The sequence below is a fragment of the Pelodiscus sinensis genome, chromosome 2 (genome assembly GCF_052426305.1).
Source record: "Pelodiscus sinensis isolate ZL-2025 chromosome 2, ASM5242630v1, whole genome shotgun sequence".
In the NCBI taxonomy this organism is placed as follows: domain Eukaryota; kingdom Metazoa; phylum Chordata; order Testudines; family Trionychidae; genus Pelodiscus; species Pelodiscus sinensis.
Genome location: NC_143053.1, coordinates 114,901,307 through 114,923,892, shown reverse-complemented (window position 1 = coordinate 114,923,892; position 22,586 = coordinate 114,901,307). Strand labels below are relative to the sequence as shown.

The 22,586-nt window shown below is 47.1% G+C and overlaps 1 protein-coding gene across 1 annotated transcript in view; it reads left to right on the top strand.

Moving 5' to 3' along the window:
- The first annotated feature begins 1,896 nt into the window (after positions 1-1,896).
- BMP6 (bone morphogenetic protein 6) overlaps positions 1,897-22,586 on the top strand; it is a 137,823-nt gene continuing 117,133 nt past the window's right edge. The window contains exon 1 of the mRNA XM_075921280.2: positions 1,897-3,057. Within this exon, the coding sequence (XP_075777395.1) occupies positions 2,550-3,057 (508 nt within the window). The 5' untranslated portion in view covers positions 1,897-2,549. The remainder of the gene's footprint in view (positions 3,058-22,586) is intronic.

Sequence of the window (22,586 nt, the reverse complement as noted above, 5' to 3'; positions counted from 1 at the left end):
CATTTAAATAGGTTGTATAAATTAGAGAAAGGATGAACAAAAAAAGACAGGTGATAATTTCAATTCACCATTTATTTCTTTTATAAGCTTTACCAGTAGAGCTAATTTAGGCTACGTCTAGATTCCATGCTTCTTTCAGAAGAAGCTTTTCTGGAAGAGATCTTCTGAAAAAACTTCTTCCGAAAGAGAGCGTCCACACTTCCAAAGCGCATCGAAAAAGTGATCTGCTTTTTTGAAAGATAGTGTCCACACTGAAAGGACTCTATCTCGCAGATAAGCTGTGATTACTATGGACGGAGCGTCCACCAAGGCACCTCTGCTTTTTCCTCTTCTTTTGAAAGAACTCCCTCTTCCCCGTCCACACACACCTTTTTCTGAAAGAGTCCTTTTGGAAAAAGGCGGCTTCTTCGTAGAAAGGTTTACCAATGTCAGAAAAACCTCTCTGTTCTTTCGATTTTTTTTGGAAAGACCACGATTGCAGTGTGAATGTAAGTGAAGTTTTTTGGAAAAACAGCTGTTAAAAAAAAACACCCTGTAATGTACACATAGCCTAAGTTATTATATGAAAGAGCTCTTTTAACAGAGCAAAACAACAACTTGGTTTATTTTAAAAATTTGTAAGTAAGTGCATCTGTGAAAGAACTTCCTTCCTTTTAACTTCTTCAGAAGCTATTCCTCTGAATTACTAATTCTGAAATAACAAATACATTGTTTTAGTTTGAAAGACTCTATTAAAATTAATGAGGGAAAACTCATGACTATCTATGCAAGAGTGTAAGCTGCTTAAGTCTGATTGCCGAAAAGTTTCTCTCTTTCATGATATGCCTGCCAATGCCAGTCAACATTCTGAACCCTTGGGAGGGAGTTTCCCAGATTGCGACAGAGATTAATACCATGCATTGACCCTGCAAAGAACAAATTAAAAACTTAAAAGACAACTCTGCACCTACTGGCAAATCCACATTATGAAGATAATTACACTGCCTGTTTACATTACCTTATGGATCTAGTAGGCAGTTGGAGATTTTATTATTTATAGTGACATATGTTTTACAACATATAGAAAGAAACAATACCTAGAGGGGCTTATATTGCTTTAATACCACAAATGGATCTTCAGGAAAGGGCCCTTGTAGACCCCATTAGCTAACTTTTTTTTTAAATATAATTTCCAAATGTGTAAACCCTTTGGGGGCCAGTTCTGTGTTTCTTGGTTTGTGTTTATACAGCACCTAGCAGAATGGAATCCAGGTCCCAGAAAGGGAATCTTGATACCAGGGAGAAACTGCTAATGAATAAGAGGATTGATGCTGTTTTGTTTAGTACCATTTAAGAACACACTAATGAGCAGGAGAGTCTAATGGCAGGCTTGTATGAAACAACATAGAAGTCAGAGATAGCCTCCCCTGGCTGGGATGGAACTGGGTGGGAAGGAATGGAATGACAATGAGGAGCCCTGTGCCACTTGTGATAGCTGGCAAAAGGACCACAAATGAGGTTGAGCTAGTCTCAAAGGATATTGCCCTTGCCACTTTTCAATGCAGTGTGACTCCCAAAGGACACACAGTTAATCCCTTTGCAGCTGTAAATACCACCCGGTGAGATTCACGCTCTTGCAGCAGTTGGAAGCTGCATAATAGTTTCAACTGGTTTTACCATTTCCCTACCACACGCCCAAGTTTCAGTAACCGAAAAAGAAGCGACACTCAAGAAACCCAGAGAGCCCCCCTGCCCCCCCCCTCTCAGCCAGGTAGTCCCGCCTAACACAAAACTGCAGCAAGGGCAGCACCAAATCCAGGGCCTCCCCTCCTTCACTTGTGTCCCGCGCACCCTCCTCCGCACCCCCAGGCTGATTTCCAGACGCAGCTGGGGAAGCCCAGAGCCAGCCGCGGCGGAGGGGTCGGAGTGGGAGACTCGTGCCTCAGCGAGGCGGCGCGCGCTGTCTGTCACTGGGGGTGGGCGGGCGCTTCTGGGAGCCGGAGTGTGGTACCTGCCGGAGCGCGGCTCTCCTCAGTGAGGCGAGGCTGCTTGTCCCGGCGGCTGGAGGAGCAGCAGCAGCAGCGCCCGCGCGTGACTTTCCCTGCCCCACCATCACCCCTTGCAGCCGACCCCGAGGGACCTTAGCGGCAGGAGCCTCCAGCTGCCCTGCAGGGACTTTTCTCCCGGAGAGAGTTTTGCTTTTCTTCCCCCCCCCCCCCCACCCCGTATCGGAACCCAGCCCCTCCCAGGGCAGCGGGCTTGCGCCGGGGGCTCGGGCAGCTGGGCTCGCTCGGCGGGGCGCGTGTGCTGCCGGCGGGGGTGGGGGAGAGGAAGCCGCCCGCCCCTCTCCCGGGCGCACCCCGGCTGCACCTGAGCAGCCCTGCTCTCTCCCCCGCAGCCCTTCCTCCGAGCGGGGCCATGCGCTCCAGGGGGAAGGTTTAACCCCATCGCCTCCCCCACCCATGAATTAACTCCCGACGCGGGGAGCAGCACAGCCCGGGGGCAGTAGGAGCCGGGCACCCTGCGTCTGCCTCAGGGGCGAGCCAGCAGCGGACCCCCGGCTGGCAGCGATGCCTCTGAGGCTCGGCTTGCTTTGGTGGGGCGGGCTGCTGTGCAGCTGCTGCTGCTCCCCGCCGCCCGTGCTGCCCCTGCTGCCCGCCGGGGGGGCGCTGCTGGCGGACAGCAGCAGGGAGCAGCCGCCGCCTCCAGCCTCCTCCTCGGGATTCCTCTACCGGCGCCTCAAGTCGCACGAGAAGCGGGAGATGCAGAAGGAAATCCTCTCCGTGCTGGGGCTGCCGCACCGGCCCCGGCCGCCTCCGCCCCAGCACCAGCTGCCCCCGCCGGGCAGGCTCAACTCGGCTCCCCTCTTCATGCTGGATCTGTACAACGCCCTGGCCAGCGAGGAGGAGCAGGGCCCGGGGGCAGAGCCCCGCCGCCTGCAGCCCCCCACCGCGCACCCCCTGCAGCGCAAGACCCTCATCCCCCAGCCGGGACCCGGCGGCGGCTCCGCCTCGGCCGGCTCGCAGGACAGCGCCTTCCTCAACGACGCGGACATGGTCATGAGCTTCGTCAACCTGGGTGAGTGCCGGGCTGCCGGCCGGGGCGGGAGGGAGACGCGGTCTGGCCGGCGGCAGCAGGTGGCATTGGAAGCGGTGGGCAGCGCTTAACCGAGAGCCGGGGAGGCAGAGCCAACCTGCAGCCGCCTTGGGGGCGCTGGGCTGCGTGGCTCCCCCTGGCAGCGGAGATCTTACTCGAGCCGGCTCCGGTTCTCCCTGGCACATCACTAGTCGCTGCTTTCGCAGGGTGCTAGTGATCCCTCGCTGCATCCCGGGGCTGCCTCTTACAAGCACCTGCTCGGCGTTGCCCATTCCCGGGGATATCTGCTTCAGGATGGACTCCCTCCTTTTGCCCCTGCTGCACCTTCAAATGCTAATTGGTTAAAGACAGTGAAGCATTCAGTGACTGGGAGCTGGTAGGGATAAGACGTTTTTGCAACAGTTTTTGCCCGAGGGAGGAGAGTCAGGCTGCCTGCTCTACATGTGGATATGCACACACCCACCATGGCCAATTTATTTATTTTGCAGTGAGATCCTGGGAGGATGAATGTGTTGATTCTTGAGGAAACCAATATTTGTTCCTGAGTCACTGTTTAGTTGCTCATGACCATGTCCTGCATGAATATGCAAAAGAACAAACACAACCCCTTCTGCCCCCCCCCCCCCAAACCATACCTCAATTGCCCATCCATTGTTATATTGAATGAACGCTATATTCTTAACTGGATTGTAGCAGATAAAGGCAGAAAGGTTCTAATAGATTATTGAATCCCTCTGACTTCATGTGCACAGTGTAATTCCCCCAGAAAGTAGGAATTATTGAAGGGACATGGCATTTGATATAATTCAAGCCATATCATCATAATGTGATTTTTCAGTTCAACAGGCTTTGCTACTTCACTTTATTTTGAAGATAATTTTCAAATTATATTTGGATAATCTGATATATGCACCAACCTGATGACTAACTTTTCCCCTCAGAGGCTTGTTTGCTATTGGCTGATTTTCAATAAATACAAAATAATGTGAGGTGGAAGAACATTAAGTAACCTTTGAGACAACTTAAGTCACTGTTCAGGACAGCTGTTCCAGTAGTAGAATAACAAGGGTCATTCTTCAGGTTAGGTTTGCATTGGCAGAGATGTGGGTGTGGTGTATACCTGTATAACAGTGGTCTCCAGCCTTTTTAATCAAAAGATCACTTTTTCAATTTAAGTGCAATGTAAGATCTACCTCTAATCCAAATACTCTTGCCCCACTTCCTTCCCACCCCTTCTCTGAGGCTCTGCCCCTGCTCCACCCCTTCTCTGAGACCTGACTTTGCCCACTCCACCCCCCCCCCCCATCCTCTCTCACTTTCACCAGGCTGGGGTAGGGGGTTGGGGTAGAGACTCTAGTCTTGTGCCAAAAGGTTTGGTGTGTGGAAGGGGCTCTGGGCTTAGCCCAGGGTGGGAGATTGCAGTCCAGGAGGGGCTTCAGGGGGCAAGCTCTGGGAAGGAATTTGGGTGCAGGGGGACTCATGTCTGGGGCAGGAGGTTGGGTGTAGGAAGAGGTCAGGGCTAGAAGAGGGGTTGAGGAAGCAGGCTCTGGCTGGGCACTGTTTGACTGAGATGGCTTCTGAGTAGTGGAGTTAGGCAGTCTTATTCTGCCCTAGCCATGCACCACTCCTGAAAGCAGCTGGCATGTACAGGAATGGCTCAGTGGTGACCTGTGCTGCCTCTCATCTACAGACACTGAGCCCACAGCTTCTACTGGCCACAGTTCCTCATTACTGATCAAGTGTCTACAGCCATGGTCACCAACCAGTAGATCGTGATTGACTGGTCGATCGTGATGCCTCAACCAGTCGATTGTGAGGTGTTCAGGCCCCTTCATTTTCTCCCCAGCCCTGAGAAGCCCCACTACCTACCTTCAGCGATAATGGAGGTAGTGTTGGCTTCCCGCAGGGTGGACGGAAGTCCTGCAGCTTCGTGCCATTTCCAGGGGTTCCAGAAGTGCGTTGGCTGCTCCCCTCCCTCAGGTCTGTGGTGTACTGGGCGGGCTGTGGGAGGGGGCGTCGTCCCCGAAGGAGGAGCACGACGGCTTCCCTGCACTACAGGAGGGGTGAGTCGGCCTGGAGGAGGAGCGCAGGGGTTTCCCTGCGCCGTGGGGGTGTATGTGTGTGTCACCCTCGGGGGAGGCATGTGTGGGGGTTCCCTGCTTTGCGGGAGGGGGGAGTCAGGAGGCACACGCTGGCTTCCTGGGGGGGCGGAATCCTGGGAGGAGGCGGGTGCAGGGGACTGTGCCCCCATTGGCACCCTGTTCCCTCTCCCCTGCCCCCTGTTCCTTCTCCCCACTTCCCAGCCACAGAAGTCTGTCCCCACTCCCCTGTCCTCTGCTGCAGAAACCTGCCCCCACTGGCACCCAGTCCCATGCCGAAGCACCCACTAGCACCCTTCCCCAGTACTATGTCTTCTGCTCCCACCAACACAGTTGGGGCCACACTAGTGAAGCTTGGGGTGGGGGGGAAGGGTTGGAGGAGGGTTTTTTTGCATCTCACTTGTGTGGCCCCAACTGACTTTTCTGTGGGTCAGAGACCCCTGACTCAAAACGCGTTCCCTGTCCATCCCAGAAATAAAGACAATGCAGAAACTTTTTGTGTTTGACATAGTATTTTATTTAAAAATGAAACCAGGCCAACAACCCCCAATTTGGGCCAAGCCCCCATCTGGCCACAGCATCGTAACACTCCTTCACTGCCCTTTCTCCCAGACCCTACATCTGAGCCTATCATACACCGGAACCCCCTGCCCCGAGCCCCTTCCATACCCCAACCCAAATTCCTGAACCCTCACATCCAGAAGTCTGTGGCTTGCTTAGTACCCTAACCCTACATCTGACCCCAACATTGCCTGGCTTGAAGCCCCCTCCCCTAGCCAGCGTTCCCTTATTCACCTCCTCCTGCATCCAGATTTCCTCCCAGAGCTTGCACCTCTCACTCCTTCCCACACCCAAATCCCTCATTCCCACCCCAGAGCCTACACATCATGCCTCAACCCAGCAAGGGTACGGCTAGATTGCAGGAGTTTTTTAGGATTTTGGAGATATCCCAGAAAAACTCTTCTGAATCCAGGGATACGTTTGTTCTTCTGCTTCTTTTAGTGGAAGAGCAAACATGAACTTTCGGTCACCCCTATATTCCTCTTTCCACGAGGAATTAAGGGGTTTTTCTGACAATTGGTCCAGTCTAGACAGGCCAAATATTGGAAAAACCTCTTCCTACAGAATAATTGGGGGGGGGGGGGGGGAAGCAGCAGTATAAGGGTTGGGGATAGCAAGTGATGGAGAGGAGGAGAATAGAGAGGGCGGGGCTTCAAGGAAGGGGCAGGGCGGTAGATCTTGACTTGTTCTGTCATTTTAAAAAGTGATCTTGCGTGTAAAAAGATTGGAGACCACTGTTCTATAGGCAAGGAATAGCATGTGGAGACCCCCTGCTCTGACTTTCTCAGGGGCTGCAGAGACATGCCAGCCACTTCCAGGAGCAGAAATTACCACTGGGATAATGACTCCAGACATGAAAAGTTGGGTATTCTAGAACTCATTACTCAAAGAATTAAATTTAAGCGTAAGAGAGAGATGAAAATTATGAAATGCACAGACAAGCCAAAAATAACTCACTTTGAAAGCAGTGATAGTAACAACAGCCCCCACATATGTGTTAGATTGGGAGATCAGAGTGATGGACGGTGTGTTTGTGAGAGTGACACAGACACACAAAGTGTGAGAGTGACGAGATTTGCATTGCTAAGCTCCCTCCATCCCCTTCTCTCTGTGTGGAGACAGGGTACAGAAGTGGAGGGGAGGAGGGACACCCTGACATCAGTGCCCCCACACCTTGCACAGCAAGCAGGAGGCTCCTGAGGGAAAGCTCCAAAGCAGAGGGAAGAAGCAGCATGACAGTGGGTGGAGGAGCAACTGAAGTGCCAATGCTTGAGAGCTTGCTGGCCAAACCAGTCAGGATCACCTGTCAGAGGCCCAAAGATCTATCAGTAGATCCCAATCTACTGGTAGGTGACCACTGCTGTATAACACATCCCCATCCTTGAAAGTTTTTGACCAGAGATACCTCTTGTTTGTCAATTTGGTTTTAGGAGCAATGAAATTCAGCCTAATCTTTTCCAATAAAAACAAACAGAATTGAGTTGTATTTTGTAGTTTAGGGCTTGCATGACTAAATAGTGCTTCTTATCATTTAACATTTATAATATGGTAGTGTCCAAAGGTCCTTATCTGGATTGAAGCCACTTTGTTTTGTGTGCTATATATGATAGTCATCAATTGCACCCAAATTGTTGCAGGAACCAGTATAGGGAGTGCACGCGTAGTCCTGGGGCAGGAGCAAAGAATGACCTGAGTTTCTCAGCAATGATCCCTCTGTTTGATGTTGGTGGGGTTTGGCTATGTAGAGTACCCAATCTTCTGCCAGAGGAATGGTGACTGACCTTTGGAACTCAGTAGGAGGGTGTATGTAATTGAGAGATGCTAAAATAAATTCTTTTAGACATCAACTTTATTTTTAAACAAAGCTCATTTTCAGAATCTTATTAGTGTTCCATGCCTCCTCCTCCTCTCCCCCTTCCCCCAAGAGAACTTCAATGGCAAAACAGAAAACACATATTAAAAAGTGTTATACAGTGGAATGGGACTGGAAGGAACTGACCTAGTGAAACTTAGTTTATAATGAGGAAAAATGAAACCCCGACAGTATTCCAATACAGTTCAATGTGCAAACTGTAACTCCATTTTCAAAGAAGTTCTGTAAAGTTTTTAGAGTTTGAAGTAAGAAGCTTCAGTGTCATATTAAAATAGATGTTTTGATAAATGTGGGTCCTAGGAGTAAGCAGCAGAACTATGACTACCATCCAGGAAGAAATTGCTTCCAAGCTTGTGTTGCTGAAATACTGACTGTTGAGCATTCCATGAGTTTCCTAATCTACAGCAATAATGTTATCTAAAATTTTAAAATGTAGCTGTGAGACTAGAGTCCATCGAAAGGTACATGTGTTTTTTTTTTTTTTTTTTAATCGAGGCCTGCAGGATGAACACCCATAGAAACTCTTGGGCCAAAGTTATATGGAAAAATGAATGGGCATAAGATCAGGGAGTTTCTGTCTGCTTATGTGATAGCCCATCTCTGACAAGCAATCAAATGAGTGGGCATGGCCACCTTAAATTCTGGATGCTCTGAAATTGGTAAAGAAAGTCTATGCAACTTCAGGTAAATATGCAGACTCCAAGCTTCCTAGCTGTTCTCTGTACTATTTCCTCAGCTGCCAGGGCATTCTTCACTATAGTTGGCTTTTCCTTGCCATAAGGGTTCTTGAGGGCACATAGTGATGCATATAAATGGTTCATAGTTTTGCATGTAAATACATGAGCGTTGAGGGTTATTTTACTCTAGGAAATCCCTTTGGTTTCTAGGAGAAGGATGATGTAGAGAAGTAGTGCTTCTCTAGTTCCATCTGCTTGCCACCCAGCTGGCCTTCTCCTCAACCTTCAGAAGCCTGATTGCAAAGCTTACCTGCCTGAACTACATGCAGAGTGGGCGGGGAAGGGGAGAGAGAGCGCGTGGCACTCTGTTGCCACCATCTTCCTTTTACACATTTTTGGCTGATGGGTTTGGTCCTGCTGGCCAATTCCCAGAAGTGTTGAACGCCTACACCAATTACTGAGGGCATGTCTACGCTATGAAACCTCTAGCAGCAATCACCTGGGTATTGAGCTGTGCCCAGAAGTGAAAGTAAACCAGTGTGTCCTGGGGCTCTGCTCCAGCAAGGAGCTGTCGGGCCTGGCTGCAGGACGAGGTGCAGTGTGCTTGCTCCCAGCCATGCTCCAGAGGCTTGCCTGCTGTGCTAAGCAAAAGGCAGCTAGGCAGGTTAAAAGCTCTAGCTGAGGGGGGTGCCCCCCACTAGTCTGGGACTTCTTGATCTCTTCCCCCAGTGCTATTTATGGAAGCAGGGCAGAGGGGGCCTGAAGCCTGCCACATCCTGAGATCTCTGCCACGATGCTGCTTGCTATATTTCCCCTTCCCATTGTTGTCAGGGAGCGAGAGGAAAGCACACAGCATGTGTGCCTGCATTCCTTTCCCTCCTGGCTTGGAAGGGGACAAAGGTGTGAGTGACACGTGCTGTGTGCTTTCTTCTTTCTCCCTGACAATGAAGAGGAAGAGCAAGCAGGTTCTTGGTATGACTCTTGGAGGGGGGGGGGGGGAGGAAAGGGTGCTTCAGCCCCCTGCCTTCCCTAAATAGCACCCCTGCCTCCTGCATACTCCCCCCATACACACATCCCCCTGGCCTGAGCCCCTACTCACACCTCCGACTGTGACTCCTGCACCCCCCACATCCAACCCCCTGCCCTGAGCCCCTCCCACCCCCACAATCCTCTGCCTCGAGACCCCTACATTCCATCCCACACTTAAATATTTTGCAGGCACTATTGTATGGCAACCTGCCCTGGGTGCCCTGCCCGTGCAAAATGGTAGTACCGGTAAGAAATTTGTTACTTTAGCTTCTGGGTGTGTCCTATCAGTGAAGGTGGATTTCATAAGTTCATTAAACATGTAATCGCCTGTCCTTTTTTTTTTTTTTTTTTTGGGCTATCTAATCTGCAGAAACCTAACTGCAGCAGCAGGGGTGCATACCACAGACCGATTTCCAGCTGCATTGGAAAAAACAACAACACAAAGGGTAGACTTTACAGAAGACATATTGTAAAACACTTTAGGTTAACTCTTTTACAGAGAATGAAGCACTTAACGTAACGTAAAAGTATATACGTTAGATCACGGGTGAGCAAAAGCCTCTTAGTGGACCAGATGCAACCGGCCTTGGGCTTTGATCTGGCCTAGGGTTGCCAGATGTCCGGTTTTTGGACCCTCTGTCCGGTAAATAAAAAATCCAGAAAATACCGGACACGTGCAATGTTCAGTATTTCCTGGTTTTCCGGCTGGGCGCTGGACGGAAGCCTGGTGGGGACGGGGAGAATGACTGGGAGGCGGGGCGCGATCAGCGCTGGGAGCCCTGGTTGCGTGTGAGGAGGAGGGGCAACCCTGTCCATGCTTGTGCGTGCCGGTCAAGCGCGTGGTGGAGCCACAGCCAGACTGACTTGTGCGGGACTGGAGCGCCCTAGACTCTACACAACCCGGGTCAGTCCTGCTCCCCACCAGGTGATTCACTCCCCTGCCCCCTCTGCCAGCTCTGTGTCCCGCTGGCCGGTTCCTGCTCCGGATCTTCCCCAGTCAGCCCTGCTTTGGGTGGCCAGTTCTCCCCTCCTCGTGAGCTCCCCCAGTCAGCTCTGGCCCCCCACCCCCAATATTCTGCGGCCATCCCCGTTCCACCCAACCTCCCCTCTCCCCTCACTCACCAGCCCTGCTTCCCGTCAGCCCCGCGGCCAGCCCCATTGCCCCCCTCCCCCCGCGTTAGCTCTGTTTCCTGGCCTCCCCCGCCTCCTGGCCAGCACCGCTCCCCTTCCAGCTGGTCCTTCCCCCTCAACCCATGAAGCATGTCTAGTTTTTTTGTTTTTTTTTAATGACTACCTGGTAACCCTAGCAGAGATCCTATCCCTGTGATTACCACAGAGATTTAAACTGAGAAGCATGCGGTCCAGAGCTGGTCCCCAGAGGAGCTGTGATCTGGGGGCACCGCTACCATGGCCAGGCAGCCCGGGGCCAGCCCCAGAGACACCATGTCAGCAGCATCTCCAGCTTCTATGGCTAGCCCCAGACCGAGTGGCCGTGGAACCCACCCCTGGCTCCCAACGCCCCCATGCTTACTTGGGTCTGCAAGGCTGCCGGCACAAAATGGTCTTGGAGTCTTTTTTTTTTTTTTTCCCCCAACAACTTTGGTTCTCCCCCCCCTTTTTTCCCTTCAACAATTTTTTCTCTGTTTGTTTTTTTGGGGGGAGGGGGAGGAGTGTTCGGTATTTGTCTGATCTCTCCATTTTTGACCTCCAGTACATCATTAAGGTACCATTCCACCTGCCTGTTTTTTGAGAGAATGTAAATACTTCCCTTTTAAATTGGTTTGTATTATATGGTAACATCTTGTTACTTAACAGGGCTTCTGTCTGTGCATTCAGCATTGTTTCCTTTGACATAAATTAATTTTGGGATAATATTTTCAGAAGTGTGTAAGTGACTTAGAAGTCAAAATCCATTCTAAAAAATGACTTGGACATATTTGGCCTGGACCAAAACCCATTGCGTTCATGCCCAATGACTTCAGTGGGCTTTGGATCAGATCCTGGGGAGTCTGAATCTCATTGTTTTCAAATGAGACTTAGTCTCATTTAGTATCTGAAAGGGCACTTTTGAAAACTTTACCCCTTATCTTCCATCTTGGTAGTTGAAATAGGAGCAAGTAGAACAGCTTGACAGTGAGTGGAATTCTGTTCCAGCAGAATTGTTAACCAAAGTGGCTGGGCCAAATCCTACCTTCTGTTTCCTCTGGTCAATTCCAGTAAAGATACTTAGTTACACTCTGCAACCTCATTGAGTTCCCTTTCACTGGGGATACAAATGGTAGGAAGACTAAGTTACTGAGGTGCTGGCAGCCATGGTGTCTTACTTCTATGTTGTTTATACCTGCTGTGAGCAGTTAATCAACTCGGTGGTTTCCTGGAGTTCTTCCTGTACTAGAACACACTGGCTAACAATGACAGAACTGAACAAGTAGTAGCAACAGTGGATTCTTCTTCTTTTTTTTTTCCAGAAAGAAGTCTAGTGTAGACATAGTCTAAGTGTTCTGCAAATTAAAAACACAGCTACTGTTTCAAGAGTCCTGCACATGATTGTCTTGCTCCATTGTAGTATTAATCTCAAGAGTTCATAAACATTTCCCTAAGATACTTCCACTTTAAAAAGTTCAGTGGTATCATGTGTTGTTCTACACTACTGTTCAGTATAATCAGAATTCAGAATAATTGGCTCAGTATAAATTCAGAATATCAATGGATCAAATATTTGTGTATAAATAGTATAATTTTGAAAATGTCCACTCAGAGTACAGTATAGAAGCATAGTACTTGAAATAAGAAGATAAGGATGAATCACTTATTTGTAGCCTCTGTGTAAACATAAGATATATTTAGCCAAGGTAAAATCTTACTTTAGAAACCACAATTTCTATGTCCTAAAGTGCATTTAAAATACACACAATATAAATATTCTTATTAGTAACGTGCTACTTTATGCAGGTGCAGATAAATATATATCTTGTCAGTTTTTTTGCATTACACTTGCCTGATGTATATTATAAAGGTGTTAGACATTCTGTTTACATATGTGCTAAAGGGTGACATAATGTCTATTGAAGCAAAGTCACTGAGCTCCCAACTAGGCCAGAAGGAGCACTTGAAAATGCAAACAGATCAAAGCTCAGAGAGAGGTTGTGATATTCACAGTCATGAGGAAAGAGGTGTTGGCGAAAAGGGGTTTGACTAGTTCTAGTTTGTCTGAAAGTGAGGTGCATAATTGCATTGCTATAACTCCAGAATCCCTTGAGTTTCCAGAAATGAATCCATGAAAATAATTTTTTTTAGCAGAAAATCCAAGAAGCTTGGTGAAAATTGTCCAAATAAGTTAGGAAATTTCAGCAAGCACATACAGGCAGGGGAGTATTTCTTGTCTTGTCTTTTTATAGACTACATTATAGAAGTTGTTTAGACTTGGACACTCATTGTAGAGCGACTTTATTTTTCAAACATAGTACACTGTCTGCAGTACAAACCTGTTCCTTGAATTGAAAAAGCAATTTCTTTTTTAACGATGTTTATATGCGGTTTTGACCATCAGACTTTCTCTTCCTGAGAGAGGTGAAAGGAGGGCTTTAATGTTACCAAAAAAAAATGCACAATTTAAAAGGAGGCTTCAAGTAATTTTGTGTTATCACTTTACTATGATTTTTTTTCAGCACTGTTTCTTCCCTTCTACTGATCCCCGATGATGCTATTTGAGTCCCATTTAATCTTGACAAAGTGTGTATGTATTAAAGAAATGAGAGACTACAGTTACCAATGTTACTGTGCATATGTAGTTTATACAGATGTTTTTAATGCATGATACTGACTGAAACTTCTCAGCTTTGTGAAGAAGGGGCTCCTCCAGAATGGATGACTTCCTCCTCAAGGCCTTGCATTATGGTGATCTGTCTTGAATGAGATCCCCTTTACAACTCATAAATAGGGCATTTAGCACATATCCAGGCATTCCCTTTTCCAGGAGAATACCATGCTGTCACCATATTGATTCTAGTCCAGCATGGACTGTGGAGGGGAAGGGATTAAACTTGTGTCTTTTGCATGGCAGCAAAGAATGATAAAAAATAGTTACAAAATCAACTATTATTATTATTATTATTATTATTATTACATTAGTAATGGCTTTAGAAAAATACAATTCCCAATCCAAATAACATATTTATATTGTAAAAGAGATCTGTGTGTGTTTGGTTTTTGTCTAAAGCATCTTCTCCGCAATGAAACTGAAGGAATTGGTAAAGCTTCTGATCATCAAGTGTGCTATCTTTGTCATGTTACATTATCTAGCATTCTTAGATTTTAATACAAAATGCCTCAAATACAATTTTAAAATTTGGACATTCTAGTTGGCAGTTACGTATATAAAATATCAGAATGCCTAAGCATAAACTTGCTCACCAGATATGCAATATTTGAGTGCCTATTTTGGACAATGATGTTTGAAAATTGAAGTCTCAGTTGCAAAAAAGCAATTTTTAGTTTCCCACAAATCCTCTACCCCTTCCATCCTCATGACCGTTCATTTGCATGCACAGCTACAGACCTTCCAAGTTAATTATCATAACTTTCAAAGTATTTGGCATCAAAGGGGCCAAGCAGTGGCTATACAAGATAATGATTTGTTTATAACAATAATTTAAACAGTATAAGAAAAGGATAAACATGTGCATCCTGCCAACATTTGCTTTACGTTCTCTGAAAGCTTCAGTGATTTGACTCTTGGCTTCTCCTTTCAAATGTGTCTCCCCTTTAGAAATAAAACAAATTGCCAGGGTGATATTTTTCATATTGAAGTCTTCCATTTCATATAGAATCCTAGGGCTGGAAGAGACCTCAGGAGGTGGTCAAGTCCAGCCCCTTTCCCAAAGCAGGACCAATCCCAAATAAATCAACCCAGCGAGGGCTTTGTCAAGCCGAGACTTAAAAACGTCTAGGGATGGAGATTCCACCACTTCCCTAGGTAACCCATTCCAGTACTTCACCACCCTCCTAGTGAAATAGTTTTTCCTAATGTCCAGCCTAGTGAAATTGTTTTTCCTAATATCCAACCTAGACCTACCCCACTGTAACTTTAGACCATTGCTCCTTGTTCTGCCATCCGTCACTACTGAGAACAGCCTTTCTCCATCCTCTTTGGAACCTCTCTTTAGGAAGTTGAATGCTGCTATCAAATCCCCCCTCGCTCTTTTGCAGACTAAATAAGCCCAACTCCCTCAGCCTCTCCTCATAGGTCATGTGCTCCAGCCTCCTAATCATTTTGGTTGCCCTCCGTTGGACCTTCTCCAATCCAATCCACATCCTTTCTGTAGTGGGGGGGCCTAGAACTGGATGCAATACTCCAGATAATATGGTATACGGGATAGCCAGAAACCAAATATACACTCATGTTTGTACGATGAGGCATAGTTAGCATTTAGAGATGTGTATATTTCATTTCTTGTGTGTAGTGGTTTTTATATTTAATTACTATAACAGCCATCCGATCCAAGGTGTTCCATCCTGTAGTGTATGGCAAGTTTATTACTTACTAGAATGTCTAAGTATCTTACTTTCTTTTATACAAAGTTCTCAAAGCACTTCCTAAACATTTAATTAAGCCTCACAACTTGCTAGGAGGAAGGTAAATATCTATTCTACTCCTTTTCCAAATGAATAGTCTTAGATATAGAGTTCTTGACTTACTCAAGGTTACCTAAGAACACTGGTAGCAGAGCTGCAGAGATAACCCAGAAATTCTGACTTCCAGTCCTGTGCTCTAACCATTGATCCATGCTCCCTGTTATTGTATTGGCATGGATGCAAAAAGACTTGTAAACAATGACAAGCTAGTGGAACTGTTCAATCTACCTTCAGTTATTAATGTGATTCATTGGAAAGTTTCTTTAAAAAAAACAACAAAAAACCCCACTCTAGAATTCTCATTAGACTGATTCTGACAACATCTTTCTTCCTGGCACTCACGTGTATGGGGCACTTGCCAATTTCCACCATCTATTTTAGTCTTCAGAGGGGTAGCTGAGTTAGTCTGTCACAGGAAAAACTTAAAAAACAACAAATAGTCTAGTACAGTGTTTCTCAACCTTTTAAAATAAAGTACCCCTTTAAAAAAAAAAAAAAAAGTACCTCCAATACCTACTGTTTTCAGACACGCAAATTTTTTTCCTACCATTGCGACACATTTGTTTAAACAACTTAACTGTAGCTGGGCGGGCAATGAAACTTTTGGGTGTAAAAAGTACAACAATAATAAAACACTCTAAAACTTAAAACAAAAATTCAGTTTTCTCCAAATTTCAATTGTGTTGACGTCCCCCCAGACTTCTCTCGAGTACCCCTAAGGGTACTCATACCACTGGTTGAGAAACACTGGTTTAGGAGTACCTTAAAGACTAACAAAACATGTAGATGGTATCACGAGCTTTCGTGGGCACAGCCCACTTCTTCAGATATTTGTTATTTTAGTCTTATGCTGGTCTCTTTAGGCTTCTGAGTGTTGATTAATTTTTCTTTTTCTGTTCTGCATAATGTTTGTCTTCCTCCCCCCCACCCCTTTCAGGTAATGTCTATATTATCACTTGATGCACAATTTGTGTTGGTGACATCTTTAAAGCATGGCCTAAATATTTGTTGTCTTGTTTAATTCTTTAGGCTGATTTGCTCTCCTTAGAATTTCTGATGTTGCAAGAAACTCTTTCCAATGAACTTTGAAGATCTTTTGCAGACATTTACTTGGGAATGAGTTCATCTTTTTCTTTTCCGTTTCCATTGTAAATTTCATGGCTCGTTTTGTCAGTGCCCATCATGCTTCTTTTCTAAAACTTTTCAAGTTTATGGAAATTGTTTTTTGCTGCTTTTGATATTTATTGCTTGATATCAAATATGGCGTCCCCATCATTGCACATCTCACTCCCTAGGTGGTTAAAATGCCTTACTAGTTCTAGAGTTTCTCCTCCTACTCTGATGGTTGCTTTTGGGGGTGTGATAGGCATATATGTTGTCTTCTCCTTGCTTAGGGACAAATTGACTTGTTTTGCAATGGCGTTGTCTGCACTATGCAGTTTTTTCAAACATGCACAAACAGTACAATTATATTGGTCATGTGAAGCGCCTTCTGTTGGATAGTTGATGTTCTAGCATTGGCAGTGAGAGCCATGCTCTGTGAGTAACTATCCTGCTGTGCTACTTACCACCTTCTGCAGCTAGGAGTTGTAGGAAGGCACAGTAGATCACAGTGCATCATGGGTGCAGGCTCCCTGTCCCATTCTGTAGTTTCTTCTGTCCCAGCATGTCATAGGCTTCCAAATGCATTCCACAGCATGTTTCAAAGGCCCCTGTTTACTGTGTATCTGCCATCTCTGTTTGAAAGGATAGATCCTGCACTGCTGTTTGCTGTTGTGATCACTTCTGACTAGGTGAGATGTTTTTTCATACAGTATATTGAGAACACCTAATCCGAACAGCAATTGGAGTTGCTTGACCTGCAGTGTGCCATGGAAAGACAACACCAGATTACTTTGGGCATTCGCAGAGCAGCTGAACACAGTGAACGGTTTGTTTTGAGCTTGGGAAACAACCATTGAGTGGTGGTATCGTATTGTTATGCAGGTCTGGAATGACCACAGTGGCTGTGGAACTTCTAGATGTGGAAAGCCACCTTCCTGAAACTGTGTGCGGAACTCACTCCTGCACTGTGCTGCAAGGACATGAAAAGAAGAGCTGTCCTCTTGGCGGAGAAGTGTGGGGTGATCGCTGTGTGCAAGCTGGCAACTCCAGACTGCTACTGGTTGGTCACAAATCAGTTTGTCATCAGGAAATAGACTGTTGGGGCTGTATCAACACAAGTGTGCAGGGCCATTAATCACATCCTGGTATGAAGGACAGTGACTCTTGGCAATGTGTGTGAAATAGTGGATGGTTGTGAGGGAATCTCATTGCCACACAACTTCCCACAGATCCCAATTTTGGCCCCAGGCCATCTTGCGATAGAGTAATTTAAGAGAAAGAGACTTCTTTATGGTATTGCATACACTTGTGGATCACTAGGAGTGTTTTGCTGACATCAGTGTGAGGTGGTCCATGAAAGTGAATGATGCACACATCTTCCGGAATACTGGCTTGTACAAAAACTTACACAAGCAGAAACTTTCTTTCCAAAGCAGAAGATTCCAGTGTGAGATATTGAAATGCCCACAGTCATCCTGAGAGACCCGACTTACCTCTTAATGACATGGCTCATGAAGCCTTACATGGGAAACCTGACCAGCAACAAGGAGCACTTCAACAATAGGCTGAGCAAGTAAAGAATGACAGTTGAATGTGCATTTGGCAGATTAAAAGCATACTGTCACTGACAGTATGGCAGGGTAGACTTAAATCAGGAAAGTATTCCTGTGGTCATAGCAACCTGCTGTATGTTCCATATTTGTAAGGCTAAGGGTGAAAGTTTTTTTTTCCTGGGGTGGAGTGTGAAGGTGGATCACCTGGCTGCTAAATTTAAGCAGCCAGATCCCAGGGCTACTAGAGGGGCAGGAAAGGGAGACATTTGAATCAGGGTGGCTTTGAGGCACCATTTTGACAGTGAGAAATAGTAATGTGCCTTTTTCTGTATAGCACTCTCTCATGCTTTGTTAACTTGTTGCCTTGCCTTGCATAAAAATTTTGGTAATTCCTGACTGTGATTTGTAGTTAGCAAATGGTCATATTTCTATTATGTATTACTGCCACCAGCAACCACCATTTGCAGGAGACAAAGATGGGTTATCTTTCACAGAGCTTATTTGTATTAATTAACAGCACACACAAAAGGTTTGGTGAGAAGAGAAGAGTGCAGGGCAGGGTAAACTCTCTAATACTGTTTGTCTCATACTGTGGTTATGTAATTTTGGAAGCAGTTGAAGGAGTGGAGTGAACTGGGTACCGAGATGTGCCAGGAAATTGCAAGGAATGTGTAGGAGGAGCTTAGGGAGAACATGGAAAGCAGTTCTATATTGGCTGGGGGGGGAGGGAAGGCGGCGGCAGATAGGGAGCATGCATGTGTTCTGGCTAGTGCATGATTAGTGACTTCAACATCTCTGTTTGCTCCTCCATCACTTTTATCATCTGTTCCTGGCCCTTTACAATGCATTCCTCACTCTTTCTGTCCTGCCTTTCAATTTTAAATTTTTCCTTCAGGATTCATCTCTCCACTCCCTATGTCTGTTTTTTGCCTCTGAAGATTGGAGCACCTCTCAGAACATGTCCTCCTTGCACTGATTTGGTAATTTCATTAGCTGGTGGAGGTGCACTGCTGGCATGTAGGAGGTTCTCTCAAAGGCCACTTTTCCAGAAGCACAACAAACAAGGCACAAAAGTATGATTGTTAGTTTATGTACAGCATTGTGCATTTTACTATAATGATTCATCTTTTTACATACCAGTCATTTTCTCACTGTCTCTTGGCAAGCACACATACCGGTGAGTTTGGCTCATGTAGGGTGTGTTGGGTAATCAAAATAGAGCAAATGAGCGAGATGGTGTTTTAAGGGGACGACTGCAGGTGTCTAGGGACGCTATTGAAATTTTGCTACTGTTTTCTAAGGATATAAAAAGTTAACCAGTTACCTGGTAAGCATTAGGCTTACTGGAATGTTTATTTGGTAACTGGTTAACTGGACTGCCAGCTTGGAGCTGGCCAGTGGGAATCCGGCCACGTCAGGGTGGCAGGTGAGGCTGCGTGGTGGGCACACAGGACCCCGGCCCTGCTGCAGCGGCCCTAACAGTGGCAGGCAGAACTTGGCCCTGGCTGTAGGAGCTCTAGCTGCACCGCAGTGGCCTTGGATCCTGGCTCCAGCCATGCCTCCATGACCCTGTAAGACCCCTGCCCCCACCAATAGTTAACCAGTTAAATGACACAATTTTGATTATAACAGTAAACTGTTCTGATAGAAATTTACAACCCTAATTGAAGCCAGTATGTCATTCCTGAGGGGAAGCAAAGGTACCAGGGTGCATCTCCTGCATGTGTGCGGCTTCAGACCATGTCCCTATGCTACTTACCTGTGTGCCACTTTGATCCTTGCATAAGTGATTGCCAATTGACATGGGAAGGTTTCCTACAACGGGGGAAGGAACAAAGCAGCTCTGGCAAGCAACCTTCAGCAGGTGGGTACTTCCAGGAAAGTTTCCTAGAAATCTCTCTGGAGGATTCCCATGAAAACTCAGTATGCATTAACACTGTTCCATTGCACTGTTTATCTGTACTAGTGAATTGGAGCACACTCAAATACAGCTAATATTGTACATCTCTATCCCTCTCTCCATCCACATCTTAAATACACAGAGCAAAGGGCAGCTCTACCTTATATAACCAAGCACAATCTACTAAAAAAGATCACTTACCAGAATTCTCTGCTCTTGCATCTTGCACACTGTGAAACTCAAAGCTTATACTGTCCACTAACAGAAGGTGGTCTAATAAAATATATTAATTCACTTACCTTGTCTCTCTCCTATCCTGGGACCAAAAGGACTACAACAATATTGTAATAAGCAGGACAGTACTGTCAGCAAAATCTCAACTGTGGTTTATCATTTGTCCATAACATTTCTTGGTTGCCTTCTGTGGTTACTTTCTTCATGACATAGTCAGTGACCAGTGCAAACAATAGTGGGAAGATAATGCACACATTAGTCCAGTCGCGCTGCAAATCATCAGTCAGCACTATTGCAAACGATGTACAGTCTATTCACTTGTTTTATGGAAACTGTCTTTTTCTTAAATATGACTGAATGGAGGGTGGGATTCATATCTAATCCTGATTGGGCTTCTGGGCACTATCATAATATCAAAGTCCATTTATATTTGATTACTGTAATTTGCCCAAAGCGCCAATTTTTGTGATAAAACAGCTACTTTTCAAGTCTCAAAAATAGACATTTTGTTACAGTGCTTATAGACTGATGGTTAGAGAATTACAAGGAAGCTGCTCCATATTACCAGTAGCAGCTTAATATAATGGGGCTCTGATGTGGGGATAGAAGGGGAAAGGCATCTTTAGATGTTATTGTAATGGAAAGAATAACAAAGATTCTGTAATCAGGGAAGCTTAGAGGAGTAAATAATAAATTATTTTGCAGTGCTTATCATATGCAAAACATCCCAAACTAAGAAGAAAGTGAGACAAAATGTTGGTTAGATACAGTATGAGTCATGGGTAAATGTTGGAGGAAAGGGTAGATAAAACAATTTGTGTTGATAGGTGCCAAATTAGTGATGTAGTCACTGGGAGTCACTATCTCTAAACACCTAGGCTAGCCACAAAAACAAATATGTATATACTGTAGAAGCCGCATCAGTGTTCTCTAATATATATCCTGTAGGAGAAATCTGTGCAGGTCTGCTAGTGCATTTGCTTGGTCACAGGGTATATGAATGTAAAAGTGAAGACCTTGCCTGCTAAAACCCATCCTGGAATGGAAGAAGTCAGATTCAGGATGGACATTATCTGCCCTATGGGTTTCTTGGTGGATAACAATGCATAGAGACCTGAAATGTGGCCTTCTCTGGGGCTCTGTTTCTGATGCAAAACTACAGAACTATAGTTTCCAGCCAGTTCTGTGTCTACGTAACTCCTTAAAATGAAACTTTCTTATGGTATGTCTACACTACAGCATTAATTCGAGTTAACTTAATTCGAAATATTTAATTTGAATTAAGTTAATTCGAAAGAATGCATCTGTACACACAAACTATTTTGAAATAGTGTTTTGCTATTTCAAAATAGTGCATGCACACTAAGAGGACCCTGAACTGAAGTTAAGGCTGGCTGGAACCAGTGCTGGCAGGGCATCAAGTTAGGACTTAGCCTCAGGCAGCAGCCCCACACCCTAATTGAGCTCCGTGCTTAAAGGGCCCCCTACCCCCACCCCGGACAGACAGTTCTCAGGGTTCCTCTTCCCACTCCTTCCCCCCTCCTACCTCTCCCTCCTCAACCTCCACACCCCCCACCTCGACCTCCACACCCTCCTCCCCATCCCCCCGGGTGGGCAGTAGCTGGGTGGGCAGCAGGCATTGGGACGGCACGGGGCAGCACGCTCTGCAGTAGGGCCTGCGGGTGTGAGCACATGGCACAGTCCTGGGCAAGCTGCTCCTAGTGGAGCTGCAGGTCCTCCTCACCCAGCCCTGGATGGTGCAGTGCAGGGCTCATAGGGCCCCCAGGTGCTGCTCTCAGTACCCCTGCCATATTGTGGTGATCCTGTGGAGCCCTCGGGTGTGGGAGCATGTCCCTAGCGGGGTGGTGTGCCCTGCACATGCAGCTGGTGCGGCTATGGAGAAAGAAGGGGAGTGGTCAGTTCTCCCTGGGGACGCAGTGGATGATGCCCAGCGCCCCCTGCGAGGTGCGGACAGCCGTGCCCTGCACCATCAGACCCAACGTGCTTGCACAGAGGCCATGGTCGGGATGTTGGGCTCTCCCCGGGAGTGGGAGCTGCTCCAAGATTGCACCCATGTACCTGGGCCGTGTATAGTGCGGCCAAGGCAGGGGGAGATGTCCCCTGCCTCTGTGCTGGGTCCTGCCCCGGGGTCGGGAGAATGTCAGGTCTCTTCACACACACGCGCGTGGCTATCGGGTCATGGCCTCTGTGTGGCACGCAGCTGGAGCCACCTGCCCAAGGGTGGCATGGCACGTGCCCGCACGTGCACAGGTGGCTGCGTGATCCATGGAAGGCATGGCCCAAGCATGTGGTCCCTGTTCTCCCTCCCCGTCTCCCCGCCCGGGTAGGGGACAGTGATGGCACTTACCTGGTGTGGCCTCCCCTGACAACCCTGCTGATTCCGGTGCCGGGACACCTCGTGGGTCCCGCTGGTGTGGCACCCTCCGCCGCGCCTGGGTCAGGGCCTTCTGGTCCTGGCTCACTGATTCCCTGGTGGCGTGGACCGTCCTGTCCTCCAGGATGCGGTCGAGGGAGGGGAAGTAGGGGCAGGTGTCAGCCCCTGCTGCGGCCCTGGCGAACCCCTGCCGCAGCTCTTCAGTTTTCAGGCACACCTGCTCCTGGGTGTGCCTGTGGCCTTTCTGGGCCATGGTGGCCACTATGCGGCCATAGACAGCCACATTCCTCCACCCGATGCGGAGATCATGGACATTGGGGGCCTTCCCCCAAACCTCTGTGAGGTCCATGACCTCTGCACCAGTCCAGGCCCCTGGCTGGCCCCTGGGTTTTAGGGGACTGGGTGGGGGATGGCTGGCTGGCACTGGCTGCCTGGCTCATTATGGGGCCACT